The sequence below is a fragment of the Ptychodera flava genome, unplaced genomic scaffold (genome assembly GCF_041260155.1).
Source record: "Ptychodera flava strain L36383 unplaced genomic scaffold, AS_Pfla_20210202 Scaffold_63__1_contigs__length_709137_pilon, whole genome shotgun sequence".
Lineage (NCBI taxonomy): Eukaryota > Metazoa > Hemichordata > Enteropneusta > Ptychoderidae > Ptychodera > Ptychodera flava.
The window spans coordinates 317990-333931 of NW_027248385.1; the positions used below are offsets into that span (position 1 = coordinate 317990).

The 15942-nt window shown below is 36.7% G+C and overlaps 1 protein-coding gene across 1 annotated transcript; it reads left to right on the forward strand.

Annotated features, from left to right (window-relative positions):
• Positions 1-1209: 1209 nt before the first annotated feature.
• On the forward strand, positions 1210-15883 carry LOC139128661 (B-cell receptor CD22-like). Its single transcript, XM_070694396.1, has 11 exons — positions 1210-1491; positions 6001-6312; positions 7503-7787; positions 8575-8853; positions 9309-9575; positions 10346-10609; positions 11102-11365; positions 11820-12080; positions 12620-12787; positions 15126-15394; positions 15872-15883. The coding sequence occupies exons 1-11, from the start codon at positions 1416-1418 to the stop codon at positions 15881-15883; spliced, it is 2457 nt and encodes an 818-aa protein (XP_070550497.1). The 5' UTR covers positions 1210-1415.
• Positions 15884-15942: the final 59 nt, after the last annotated feature.

A 15942-nucleotide genomic window follows, 5' to 3' on the forward strand; every position in this document is an offset into this window, starting at 1 on the left:
AGAAAAAGAGTTTGCAAAGCAGTTTGTCTGTCTCTCTTTATCCCCGTGACATTTAGTCTCGGCTTGGCTTGGGGATTGTATACTCAACAATTGGTTTTGTGTTGAGGAACTGTAATTTTTCTCAGCATATGCTAACATTGACTCAGGGTCCACGATCGTCTGCGAGTCAACGTAGTATATTTACGAGACGCTGGACAAGCCAACACTCGCCATCAACGAAGATATAGTTTCTCCAATGTCTCTTGGTATGCTGAGAATGTAAGTAGCGACGTAACAGCGACAGCGAGTCTGAGAGAGAGTGACATTTGGACAGGTTGTCAAAGCGAGTATTTGTAAACAATAACATGAGGGCGTGGATTCAATCAAACAATAGATGTAAAATGAAACATGTCAATGATGGTCTTGAAGTAATCATCCGAGGCACGTATGTCACAATAAGTGTTTTTATATAACCGACACCTTGACAACCCATCACGTGTCACTTCCGAACGTCCAGACTACCTTCAATTTTATTAACATAACTCATACGTAGCTTGGTTACGTTGTCGATGTCGCCTTTGATGCCCGCTTCGAAATAACATCATTTATACCAGCTGTTTTGAAAGTCGTGTAGGAATGAGTAACAAATGGGGTCCGTTACATTGCCCTCGATTTATATTCAGACCCCCAAGGAGACTCAACTTTGACAACAGTTCAAAATGAATATTTTTTTTTCAGTTTTAAGATTGCATTCACTGCCACATGCCTATACGTCACTATGATGTCACTAGTGACGCTACACCATGGCAGTTGTGTATCCTTTAGTTGCAGCGTGCTGTGTTCAGAAAGCTGCGTGTATGTGTCGTTCAAACGACAAATGTTGGTAATGTCGGGCCTTGTAAGTATTGAAAGTGTCCATTTATGTAAGCATCAAACATAAGTATATTGAATGGAATGATTTTCCTGATATACTGAAAACTGAAGATTATTGTTTACAGTTTGTATGAACCGACGCCGGGATCAACTTTACAAAGCGTTTATTGTCGTGTTGATGTCCGACCCGCATACATGCACGTTCCTGACTACCTACCTAAGAGACCCTCTCTCGCGAACCCTTAACCTTTGGTCGGTGAGATGAAAGCCGACACCGACAACATTTGCATTTCAAGAAAAAAGAAAGCGTTTAAGATCCGTCATACAGAATTTGCACGCTCATTTGTTTACCTTTGTCCTCGCGTACCAGGTCAACGTAAGGACACTTCTAGTCACACCATATTCACCTACCACACTGGTTCGCGTGACTGTAGCTATACGACAAAATAAGACGATTACAGCAGCTGTCTGTACGAGTGGCAGTCACACCATTGGCGGAGAAACAACTAATTTCAAAAGAGCTGAAGGCGTCGAGAGGACGGATAAGACACGCTGATTAAACGATGCCTGTCACTGGATCCGTGTTTTCCGTCATCAAATGTGTTCTCTGGTACCATCTACTATCACACAAGGAAGTCAGTAAGTGTACTTTACCACGATCATTAGCGTTTAGTAGGTAACTTAAGTCTTTTAAGTCAGTGAAAAGGTTGTATGCTAGTAATTTATGAAGGGCGGGAACTCTTGTGTTAAAAGCACAAGCTTCTGAAGGCTGGTAAGGTGAATAAGCTAAGCAAACGGTAGGATATCTAGCTACGGCGTGCATTCGTCCGTTGAAAACACTGAGGGGCGGGTTTCGGTCAATGCCGTCGTGGTGTCGTAAAATTTCTCTGAACTATGTATCTCCTTAAGTAATGAATGTAAACATGTGCAAATATTGATATCATATTTAGATGGACAATCGATCTACACCTTTATTGTTAAGTGACTACATTTTTGTCCTGAAACGAAAATTAATATGTTCAAATTTTGTCCTCTCCATAAATTATGTCGATCTCAAAGTGCAAACTAAGCTCATGAATGTCACCTTTAGCTGTAAGGGAGATCCCTGTAAAATTAAAAAAGAACAGACTGTTTCGAGTAGTCGTTTGATCTTTGAGAATATAACAGTATCGTATATTCTACAAAACATGAAAACCCCTTCCACGGAAAATAGATTACAGAAAGTTGCAACCTTGGAGCTTCAAGACTTCTGGTGAAAAAGTACGGCCGGTCATTTTGACAATAATTGCTGAAGTTAGAGTAAACAATTATAATGTCCACGCTTCTGGCCTTTAATGTCAGGTCAGCTCTCTGTTAAAACGACATACCGGGTGACACTAGCTACGGATTTTAGCTAGATAGGTTTCACAATTTTTTAACGACCTTGTTCCGTCTTGTCATACCAAACACAATTTCCACATATGATATACCTGAAGTGTGTACTGACTCTTCTGGGAAATTGCGCGTCTTTCTTATGACTGATCGGATGCTCCGAGCTCGGAATGTTGAATTTATGGTATGGTTTTCGATGACTGGCATTATGGGAGAATGCGTTATTATCAAGTCAGAATTTTCATTAAACTCGGATTGTAAACCACTTGCTATTACTCATGATAGGGAACTACGCTGTGCATAACATCAATAGACTTTTTCTTTGTTTTACGTGTCAAGCAAATCTTATACTTCTCTTAGGAAGTTTAAACACCCACTCTTCAGCTTGTCAAGACAGTATGCGTGTTATGTGGACTATTATTGTCGACATATCATTTGAATTGTAGGTTACCCTGGATTTCATTTGTCAACAAAAGCGATGAAGTCAGGACATGTACAGTATGAGTGGACAAGCTGAGCACTGTGTCTCTCAAAATTCTTTGCAATCTAGCACAGTAAACTGTAGCAAACATACTGAATAAATCACAAAAGTCACAAAATGTTTCTCTCAATTTGAACTTGGTGAACTGTGAAAGTTCACTGCACACTTTTAGGTAACATGCGCTATAGAGGCAACTTAAGCATAATTTTGTTTGTTTTTATTTATTTACTTTGTTTTGTTTTGCTTTTTATAATCCAACGCTAAAGCCATTCATCTTGCTGGATTCTTCAAGGAACTCCTTCAAAAACTAAGGAGCAAATTAATTTTCAAGAAGCAAATTAGTTCCCTAAAAGCCATCGTTTATTTTCCCGTGTAGTGAACGCAGCGCGTAGTATCAGTGCAGTCACGTCGTACTTGCAAATTTAAGAATTTAACAGGGAAGTAGTTAATACTGGAATCCACAATTTCAACAACGAACACGTTCTAATAAATACTGAATAATGGTTCTTTTGAATTTAAGCAAATATAATCAGTCATTTAAATCATTCTCACAAGATTTTTGCCAAAATATCAGTTATGACTTTCTTGCACTGACATGACGAGATTATAGCATGCATTTTGAACCCCAAATAATTGTAAATTGTAAAAATAATGGTAAATTCTAGTTTAAAACTTTGCTGACAGACTACTGATTCGTGTTCTCGATTAGACGAGAGAGAATGGCTGAACTTTTCCATGTAAAGCCAATAGCTTAACTTTGAGGATTTTTTTGTTTTTGTTTTGTAATCAAATGCAATTTCGTGTTCTACTGATACAAGGCATCTTATCAATAAGCGTCCGTAAGTCGTGTGTAATACAATGTCATTTACTACATTTGAATTTTAGTCCAGACCAAATTTCACCGACCCACAATAATAGAGTAGTTTACACTTGAGTAGGATGAGTAAACAAGTAAAATGCTTTATCTAGACATGATGAAACACTAGTTGACCCACACTACACATACACACACATACTCATATACACGTACATATACACACACAACAAAAAGAGAATACATCATAAATGTTACAGTTTCTGCCCTTGAAGGATAGCTATTATCTTTAACGCAAAACTCCGCCAATATTATGTTAGGATATCGCAAAAACTAATGGGCAAGTACAATGATAATATCTCGGTACATTTTCTTTCAAGTCACCTGCTTGATTAAATTACACAGGCCAGGAAAACGATATACGTTATTTGAAGGTTTGCACATTAGTAAACCAATATTTCATTGCAACTGAAGATATTTTAACCCGAAAATATTGCAATTGCTGATACATTGAGCATGATCCGACCCGCTATCATTATAATCTGATATAGCAGTGTCACCGAGTGTGTGGAGTAATCTTAGTCCACAGTAAGTGGAGCGTTGGGAAGCTTTTGTGCTACCTTACGACAGAAATGGGGCAAGAAGTTGTGACCTTTGCCCTAATTTGATCGAAACCAATCAACAACAGCGTCGTCCGACCCTTGAATAGCTAGTTGACACGCCCACTTCAACCTTGTAGCTTACTAAAAGGATGACTTCATTGAAATCGTACAAGAATGTAAAGGTGATGTGTGTATGCATAACTTCATGCAGTCGACAAACAGTTGTGGCATAGTAACATAAACTCTATTGTATTGCTGCGCGGTCCGCTGATTTCTGTTTACAAGCTGCAGGAAGGTGTAGTGTAACCTAAATATGTGACACCTGAAACGTTAAAAAATGATGTTAGCAAGCTATCACGTGTAGGCATAAGATGTGATTTTGTTTTAATTGATTAACCGTTGGAAAGTAATGCTTTGCCTAAAGTAAAAACGACACAACAGTTTTGTTTTTTCTAATGCTGACTTTTAAGCATGATTTCATTTATCTGACGATGATACATCCATCATAAGGAAATGAGACCATCCACGTACATGTATTTGTATGTATGACTATTGATTCCTCGAACAAGTTGTGTCACAAGGCATTACGCCATATTTTTCCAATCACGTTAAATCCTAGCAAGAAGTAATCAAGTTTTTTAACAATAGTATTATCGATCTGTATACTAAGATTTTAGCGATGACGTACACATCAATTAGCCATGCTATTTCATGTATGTGAGCTTGTTTGAGTTTATATGGAGATATGTCTGTGTAATTTTACAAGAGAAGTACAATTTACAACATCTACGCGATCAAAGTTGATAAACCGTTTAATACAATTTCATACAAAGTTTTAGACGACTTTGTTGGAACTTTGCCCGTGTTTTATGTATGAACATGACTTCAAAGTAAGCGACCATCTTCCGAAGCATTCGACGCGTCTATGTTGGCGGAAAGTTTCCCTGGGTCTTGTGAGGTCACGGTAAAGGAACGCGGAAATAGCTATACAAACACTTGAACATAATGAGAATGCCGATAAAAGCAAACATTGATTCTGGTAATTTACGAGTAGATATATATTGCTTGTCAAAACTGTCAAGGTACCCATGGCTAAAGTGATGGACCCACTGATTTTAAGACATACAGACTCCAGCTTTGTCACGCCTGTCATAATGCGACGTGCGCTGAAACCCTTACACATTGAAATGTACACACAGAAACATCACACAGGTGGACATGGAATAAGCGAGAAACCGATCTGGTCAGGACAAGATATCAGTTACATGACTTCTTTGTTCTTGACGTCATACTAGATGGGTCCTTCTGGATGCAAACCATACGGTTAAGCGGTAGACTGACTGCATCGAACGGATTTAAGTTTTGTATTGTTTGCAACAATATTTTTTGCAATTTCACTCCAAAATCAGAAATACTGACAGATTCGTTAACAAGCTAGCGCCAATACAAACTCTGAGTGAACAATGTAAAATACTACGTTACGGACCGAATCTTTGTCAGCATTAGAAATGAATTTGTCAAGGGTTATCAGGGGATATTACACGAAGTAAAACAAGGAAACTAAATTAAATGAAAAAAAAGCTTCAGGAGATTCACTCAGCTTTTCCTTGTCATCGTCTCTGCGCATGCACCTTGCTGAAAATAGTTCCGTTCAGAGTGAAGATATAGCCCATATTTTAACATCTTAGAAATGCTGGTTCATATCAACACTTATTGAACGAAACGAAAGTGGAAATATAGACATAGCATGTAAGATAATACTGTATATTTTACACAGTTACGCTGTGTTTACAAGGTCAATATTTTCAGTTTGTCAAGTGCTACGACATTCATAGTGCTAAGAATGATACAATGACACATATATTATCTTTGTTTTACAGATGCACTTTCAGCAAGTTTCAACGTAACCCCGTCAGACACTGTCACTGTGGTAGGCAGGGACGCACAGCTTAATTGCAGTTTCAATAACCTTGGAAGCCAGACACCATCATGGAAGTTCAAAGAGGGCGATCGGTATGTCGAAGTCACGATGGGCATCACTACACTTCGACTAGGCTATGACCTTCCGGGTGAGACATCGAAAGGGGAGTATCATTTGCTCATGCGCAACGTGACGTCAGCTTTGGCGGGCAATTACGAGTGCACACTGGTTGGCTCGAGTGATTTCGGAAGGGCGGAGCTGTTGGTACTCGGTATGTGATGATTCATGGATGCTCATTCACTGAACTAACCTCTTCTTTTTCGAAGAAACATATAAAAACACATTTTTAGTCGAAGAAAGAAAAAAAACACGTTCATTTGTGCATTGATTAAAACTGAGACGTGCATATAATATCATATAAATTCAATATAAGAGTGAAATTGTTACGAATTTGGATAGAAATAATCTTTTATATATATATATACACACACACACACATATATATATATATATATATATATATATATATATATATATATATATATATATATATTATATATATATATATATATATATATATATATATATATATATACAAAATGTATACAATGTGCCCTCCCGGTTATCACCATAATGGCTTTATGGCAACCTCTGAACTTGGGCACAGAGAGTACGGTTACATATTGTTGAGGATTTAAAATATGGACTCACCAGAGTGCTCTAACGGTAATACGTACCATGAGTGAAGCATACTGCCAACAGAGAACGTCCCTTATATTACGCAAGAGGCTGCCCAACAATCTCAAAGTGCTCTAACTACTATTAAAGCAGTGAGCATATATATATATATATATATATATATATATATATATATATATATATATATATATATATATATATATATATATATATATATATATATATATATATATATATATATATATATATATATATCTATGTATGTATGTATGTATGTATGTATGTATGTATGTATGTATGTATGTATGTATGTATGTATGTATGTATGTATGTATAATTAACACGATTTGGCATTAGTTTTGGAGAATAGGAGATTGTTGTAATGCTGCTTTAATCAGCAAATCCAAGTCCATCTACATTTCTTTTTTTGGAATAAATTGTTTATGGTTAATATATAATATTGCATCTTTCAGCTGTAGGGCGCCTATCACTTTTGATAAATTTGAACAACACTAAAGGAACCTATTCTTACATATTAATTCAATCGTGTACATTTTGTTAATCTATGCTTTCCAATGGCATAAGCTGACTCGTCAATAAATAAATTGCACTTTTTATTTTGCAAACAGAATATCGTTTTAGCTGAGCGCCAAATACTTTGCTTGATTTTCTCCATGCTGTGATTTTACCAGTCATTTTAGGTCATTTAGATTATGTATAATTCTCACAACGCTCACGAAGTCAAACTCTCATAAATCGCAGAACACGGTCCAATTTGTGGGGTCAACCCAGGTCACACCGTGGTATCAGACACAACCGATGTAACATTGACGTGTCGGGTCAACGGTAACTCCCAGGGTGACCTAGTATGGTTGAAGAACGCCAACGAAATATCGCGTGTTAACGCTTCAACCAACGAATATTCAACGAGACTTCAAAAGGCTGACAACGGAGCAGTATTCAACTGCCAATACGAAAACGACAATATCTCGTCAAATCTCTGGCCCCAGTTGACATGCGCGAACGACGTCATCATGAATGTGCAGTGTAAGTACCTTTATGCTAGGTATCCTTTTCTGACATTTGTTGCACTTGTCGCTGTAATAAACAGCTAGATTTGCGATTTTGTTTTGTAGACAATGCTTTTGCGGCGTGACACTTAAAAAAAAATACGAAGTGAAATGAGTAATATATCATTGATTATCATCAACTGTTAATGTTTGGGGGGGGGGGTTATTGCGACGATAAACTGCTGAATTTTGGTTAAGGTGAGAATATCTATCTTTTTTTGCTGTAACTCGTAACTATCAATGATACTCAACAGGAATATTCATAGTGAACAACAACATTTACCTCAAGGTCACGTTTCAAATAAGTTACTATGTTTCCACAAACCAGGCATATCAAGGATATTTGTTTTTTAGGATATTTGGATTTTTGTTTTTGTTTAGTAGTTGAGATTTGTAAAAACAAATGAATAAACTCTGCGACAAGTAGCAGTGTCTCTTTAATCGACACGCTCAATGCTTTTCGGATCATTCGTTGAACATCGTGATTTTAGACAACATAATTTCGGCTGCAATCGGCCCTGTGCACGAATGATATTTAACTGTCATTTAACTCAGTGCTATTGACATTGGAATTGAAAATGTCACGCACAACTTAAAGAAATAAATTACTCCTTTCTCCTTGTCGTACGATCTTGAACCAACCTTCACACGCCTTGGCCACGTGAGGTATGCTTCAAGATAAAATCTCTACGACTGAGGGAGGGCGTTACCATTGTATCTCTTTTATATCTTCCCGCTATGCCATGTCCGTGTAATCTCGATAGACCCCGCAACAGTGGCTGCGATCAACACTACGATGGGACCGTTTCTCGAAGGGGATGAAGTCTTCGCTGTCTGTGAAATTACAGAGGATGGTAACCCCAAAACACTGAATGCCTGGTATTGGTTAGAGCCAGATGGACGAAACAATTCAGACGGTGGGGTGTTAAATCTTGGCAGCGTCACAAGACGAGACAATGGGACGTACACTTGTGTGGCTGAAAATATGTACTATGACAATAGCATTGGACGAGGCATCGCTTTATATGACGTCCTTGTACACTGTAAGTGTAATAAAAGCCTTTTTCTTTTGTCTTTGAAACCGATAGACAAAGAAACCACGATTTGAACTAATTTGGGATAACTGGATGATGAAGCAATGTCGGTTTACTCTGCAAATGTAATCCCATCTGCTTTTCTTTTTAAATTTACACTTGTTTTTATGAGTAATTTGTGATATTGCAACATTTAGCTGTAGGGCACCATCACTTTTGAGAAATTTGAAAAACGTGAAGATCAAGTTATCCCAAATTAGTTCCAATCGTGTTAAGAAATAAAAAATACAATATGAAACGACGAAGAAAGAGTATCATTATGTGAACAAGGAAAGGGAAACCCACAGTGGAAAAGATAAATATTAGCTTTAATTATTAATGTTGGCATGAGCCACAGTTTAAGGGAGTATCCTTATCTGTTAAACACCACTAAAATGACAAAAGTAAACAATCGAATTTTGCAGATTCGCCGTCAGTAAAGATAGAAGACAGCAGTGGCGGGAAAGTGATTGAGGGCGATGTTTACCTTGCCAGCTGTCACGTTGATGCCAACCCAGAAGGGGATATTGCCTGGACCGATTTCAATGATGACATCATCAGCCATGACCAAAAGCTAATTATCATAAACTCAAAGAGGTCAGAATCTGGGAGATACACGTGTCATGCCAATAACACGTATTTCAATGGACAAACGGGATATGGAAATTCCTCGATTTTTATGGATGTACAATGTAAGTAACATGACCTATTTTTATATATTCGTCAAAACATAAATAGATGTAAACAAACAAACAAATCAATAGATAGATAAATAATTTAAGATATAATAATTAAACAATAAATAATAAAATTCATACACATAGATAGATAGACAGATAGTTAGATACATACATACATACATACATACATACACACATACATACATACATACATACATACATACATACATACATACATACATACATACATACATACATACATACATACATACATACATACATACATACATACATACATACATACATACATACATACATACATACATACATACATACATACATACATACATACATACACGCATGTATGCATGCATACATACACATACATACATACATACATACATACATACATACATACATACATACATACATACATACATACATACATACATACATACATACATACATACATACATACATACATACATACATACATACATACATACATACATACATACATACATACATACATACATACATACATACATACATACATACCATACATACATACATGCATACATACATACATACATACATACATACATACATACATACATACATACATACATACATACATACATACATACATACATACATACATACATACATACATACATACATACATACATACTTACAATGTACATACATACTTAACGAATGTATGTGCATACATGCATGTATGCATTTCATACCTTCATGCAATTATTGTCATTTTATTACAGACCATCCTGGTGTGAGCATTGAAGATAACATTAACGGCAGAGTTATAGTTGGAGATACGTTTACCGCTGATTGTGTTGCCGACTCTAATCCCGAGGCTGACTACAAATGGACTTTTCCAGACGGAAGACTTTCTACCTCGTCGCAACTTGAGATCCCGTCAGCGCTCAAGAGTGACAGCGGGAACTATACTTGTGAAGTGAACACCACTTTTTGGGACGGAACGCAGGGGAAAGCAAGCACACGACTTTATTTGGACGTACAATGTAAGTTCATTTTATACAATTGAAATGGCAGAAGTGTTTTAGCTTTTAAAGTATATATATGTGTCTCGACGGGTTTTTTTGCTTGTTAAAGGCACTGTTCGCGATCCCTGTGATCAGCTTCGTTCTTGTCTGTAAGAGGATTATGGAGATGTGACAGCCTTTTATTTTCCATTGAAATTGTAATCTGATGGGTAAATTTTCTGAAGAGACCATCTGGTGCCAACACAGGCCTTTAACAACATGTTAGACAGAAAAGGGATGAGTGGGTAATAGACCTGAATATGGATCTCCCCATAAATTGCGTTTTTTTGTTGAATCACAATAAAACCTGGACATTTCTCATCCCTAATTACCAGAAAAATTAGCTGGATCATGATTAGTTGAGATAGTAAACAACAATATCTGCAGTCATCGAATTAAATCAGTGGCTGAACCATGAGTAAGTTAAATAGCGTAAAGATACTCAGTAATTACAGGTAATCATTCCGACAGATGAACCTGTGATAACACCAATTAATTACGGACCCATAAGTCCAACCGGTCAAGTTATTGTCAACAGCAGCATTGCTGTCCTCTGTGACGTCATGGAAAGCAACCCTGCAGTTGATGTCGTGTTGTGGGGGCAGGGAGGCGATTGGTTAAATTTTACATCTGTAACACGTGATGATCACGGGACCTACAACTGTACGGCAATGAATACATTTTGGGATAACACTCCTGGCAGTACAATGTTACAGATGTTTCTCGATGTACAATGTAAGTATTTATAATCCTCCCACGCAACATACATAGATACACAGATACCTACCCAGCATATCTACCCAGTAGACTTACCTACCTACCTACCTATACCTACCGCCTTCATATACAGTCTGCATTAGGATTGCAATGTGCATAAAACTGTTGTAGTATGAATTTTTGTTGTTGTTTGTACAAAAAGAGACAGAGACATACATATACTCAAATACAACACATACTCATAATTCTACGTATATAATATATGTGAGTATATACTTTCATTATATATATATATATTATATGTGTGTGTGTGTGTGTGTGTATATATTAATATATATATATATATATATATATATATATATATATATATATATATATATATATATATATATATATATAATACTTTCACGTACACTCACTTACATGATATACATGTGTATATAACTCTAATAGTGCACAATAACCATTTTAGATAACCCGGAAATAGCGTTTTCTGATGTCGACAACTTTGGACTTGAAGGCAGACCTTTCACCAAGCACTGTGAGGTCAGTGGTAATCCCATTGCAAGCAGCGTACAATGGAAATACGGCAATGTAGTGGTTTCCGGAAACGAAACATTGGGGTTGACTCTTCAGAGAAGCCACGAGGGGGAGTACACGTGCTACGCAACGGCTGTGTTTTGGGATGGTACTCGAGGAGAAACTTCTGCCTCTTTCGTCTTGGATGTACAATGTGAGTACACGCCCGTGTCTGAACGTCCGCCCCTTCTCTCCATCGCTTTCTGTTTCTCATTCGCTTTTTAAATAAATATCTTGTCGATATTTAAGGGTACTACGGAATTCAACTCAAACTGAAAGAATGTTTCTGTTAAATGGATCATAATGATTAACCTTAGAAATATGATTGGACGCGAGTTTGGAAGGGAATGTTCATGAATAATTACTATTTTACAGCCTCACAACATGGTTTACATATAGCAAAGACATGGTGTGTGAACAAGTGCTCAATCGTCAAACCGAATAAAGTGAAACAGATAAAGAGATGAGGAAACAACGTGTACAATAGTATAAAAGGGGGATAGGTCGAAGGGTATGTTGATTATCCCCTGCTCATTTATTTCGAAAAAACAAATGCGAACCAGATGTTGAGTACATCTATTCCAGTATTCGATTCACAGATTTCCCCATCGTAAATGTTGAGAAGAAAACCGTGACTGTGAAGGAGGGCGAAAGTGCAACTTTAAACTGTGAGATTGATTCAACCCGAAGTAGCTTACCATAACTGGACGAAAGGTGGCGCTGTCGTGTCCACAGACTTCAACTATGTCATTGAACATGTTAAACGAAGCGACGCAGGAGTGTATAGATGTACTGCCAGTAGCGAATTTTACGATGGGACATTGGGAACGGGATACAACGAAACTGAAGTAAATGTGGAGTGTAAGTAAAACAATACCCCACCTTAAAGGTCGTCAAGAACGACATTATATTATTTTAACACACTTGGAAGTAATTTTGGAGAATAGGATCTTTTAATAGTTCAATTTGTTCAAAAGTGTTAGGCAGTCTCCGGGTGAAATTTTCAATATTTTACAAATTACCCGTAAAATGAATTGAGCTACGGAAAAAAATAGATAAGTTTAAATTTGCTGGTGATTATACCAACATTTCTACAATACTCTATCAATCCTAAAATTAGTTCTAATGGTGCTATTTGTAGTAGGCAACTATTGTCTTTCAAGAAAGTGTTCTTTCACTTAGCGATAGACAACTGAGTCGACGAAAATCCAGCAGAACCTGTGAGAGCATGTTCAACTAAAAAATACGATAATTTTAAGAATGATTAAGTTTATCTACTTCGGATCTATCAAGATAAAAACATAATTTGAATGTGATCCATATACCGATATCACTGTAATGATTGGATGAGAGATTAATGATATTTGGGTGATTGTGCTGTGACACGAACAACAATGTAAACTTTATTTACCATCACTTCAAACCTAGCAGAGCTGTTATTATGACGAGAGAAACTTTAATCAGATATGTATAGCAAAACTTTATTGATATGACCATTGACTCCCAGATATCCCGGATGTAAGCGTCGAAAAAGCAGACTGGATGATAAAAGAAGGCGAACAGGTGACTTTCACTTGCACAGTTGATTCAAACCCGGAAGTAACATTCCACAACTGGACGAAAGATGGCGCTGTCGTGTCACAGACCTGAGCCATGCCATCGCAAACGTCCAACGACAGAATGCCGGCACATACCAATGCATCGCTGGCAATGTGTTCTACGACGGAACGACAGGCACAGGATCGAGTGCCACTGAACTCACTGTTCAATGTATGTATACTGGAGAGAAGAGAGAGAGAGAGAGAGAGAGAGAGAGAGAGAGAGAGAGAGAGAGAGAGAGAGAGAGAGAGAGAGAGAGAGAGATTGGTAAGAAGGTAAGTAGGTAGATAGGTAGATGGGAAGTTAAATAAATAGATAGATAAAATATGTTATGCTATAATGCTATTTCTTCTTGGTGCCTTGAGATTTTCAGCTGTAGTAATTCATGGTGATATTTCAACACCAGTTTTCCTTACTTAAAGCGTGTTTCGAAATTGGTGTTATTCGTTCAGAATGATGACCCGCAAATCAACGAGACAATCATGATGATGATTATCTCAACATGCTTTTCTCAAATAATGTGCAAGAGCTTCTTGTAGAAGAATCGACTATTCAGCTAACGTGTATGTGAACTGGAATTTCGAAAGCAAATATATGAAATGAGAACCTTGGGACAGAGAATACTGAGCTTATTGTGTCCCCGAGGTTTAACGATAGTTTACATGATTTGTATGTCTCTTAGATAAATGTAGCCAGTGGCAAGTATGCTGTAGGTTAGGTTTTAAGGTAAATTATAATACCATTTTCGCGCTTGCGAAGGTATTTATGGTCGACATATCCTTACTACTACTACTGTAATATTATCACATTGGTTAAAAAGAGACAAAAACAGACTGAGTGTATCTTCAACGAAGTCACCAAAGCCATGTGTAAAAACGATAAGGGTTGGGGAATTTAAATCTTAATCCATAATTAATAACAATTGTGCTAGCCAAACCATGGTAGAGAAAGGGTCAACCATTATGCTGTTTTTTTTTATTATGGATTACTAAGTATCTCGCGGTAAGACAAAATTAGATGACTACAATCATAAGGAATGTGAATTTTGATCTTCAGGAGCCCACCTCTGGAGTTTACATTCACACACATATATATATATATATATATATATATATATACAATTGTGCTTGCCAAACCATGGTAGAGAAAGGGTCAACCATTATGCTGTTTTTTTTTATTATGGATTACTAAGTATCTCGCGGTAAGACAAAATTAGATGACTACAATCATAAGGAATGTGAATTTTGATCTTCAGGAGCCCACCTCTGGAGTTTACATTCACACACACATATATATATTATATATATATATATATATATATATATATATATATATATATATATATATATATATATATATATATATATATATATATATATATATATATATATATAATTACATATGGTATAAATGTAATGTTTTTTCGGTGAAAACAGTGGCCCAACAGAATGGCAGGTGGAGGTAAAAAAAACATGTCAGAGAGACAATAAATAAGTTTTAGATTGATGGTGCTGTGGGAACATATTGGATGTAACGATGCCACGCACGACGTACAAATAGTTTATAATGACAATTGTATAATCGATATTTTGATTGACAGATTTCCCAGACGTAGAGGTTGACAAGAAAACTGTGACAGTGAAGGAAGGGGAAGATGCAGCTCTAAACTGCGAAATTGATTCTAAACCGGAAGTAACTTACCACAACTGGACGTACATGTATGGTGGCGCCGTCTTATCCACAAACTTAAGTCTTGTTATTGAAAATGTCCAACGACACGATGCCGGAATCTATGTGTGCATCGCTGGTAATGTGTTTATGATGGTTCGCCAGGAACTGGATACAATGAAACCGAACTCATCGTTGAATGTGAGTCTAAAAATGCGAAACCCATCGCACCAATCTGTAAAATATGAATAACCGTTTATCAGCGACAAGTTAAATGAACTTGCTCTTAGTGCTGAGCTGAGACTGAATGGTGTTGTGTAAACTTGTGTCATTAAAATCAGTCATTATGCATAAAACGTTAGCCAAATTGAAACAAAATGATACTGAAAAAACTATATCAAGCGTCGACAGCAATTTTCAGGTTTCTAAACCCCTAAGATGAATATTGGTTCCGTGAATTTAACTGTGATCTTGATGATTATTTCAGGTCATGCATATACGGCAAATCGCGCCAAATAAACTAGCCACGCAGTAATTATATTTAACAGTAAATGCATTGAACAATAGACTGCTTTCAATGCCTTAAACCACTCCTATACTGTTTGAGTCTATCGAATGTAAATGCTGAAAAAGTTGAAGATATAAGTTGCTGTTAATTATGTGTAATATGATCTACAGATTCTGTCGTAGACATGTTAAGGCCATTTTAAACATGTAAGTGAACAGACAATACAGTGTACAAAGAGTCT

Excerpts from the sequence above, each read along its gene's own strand:
- LOC139128661 (XM_070694396.1), top strand. The coding sequence starts at position 1,416 with ATGCCTGTCACTGGATCCGTGTTTTCCGTCATCAAATGTGTTCTCTGG. Across the intron at positions 1,492-6,000 it reads ACTATCACACAAGGAAGTCA|ATGCACTTTCAGCAAGTTTC; the intron begins GTAAGTGTACTT and ends TTTGTTTTACAG. Across the intron at positions 7,788-8,574 it reads CGTCATCATGAATGTGCAGT|ACCCCGCAACAGTGGCTGCG; the intron begins GTAAGTACCTTT and ends TAATCTCGATAG.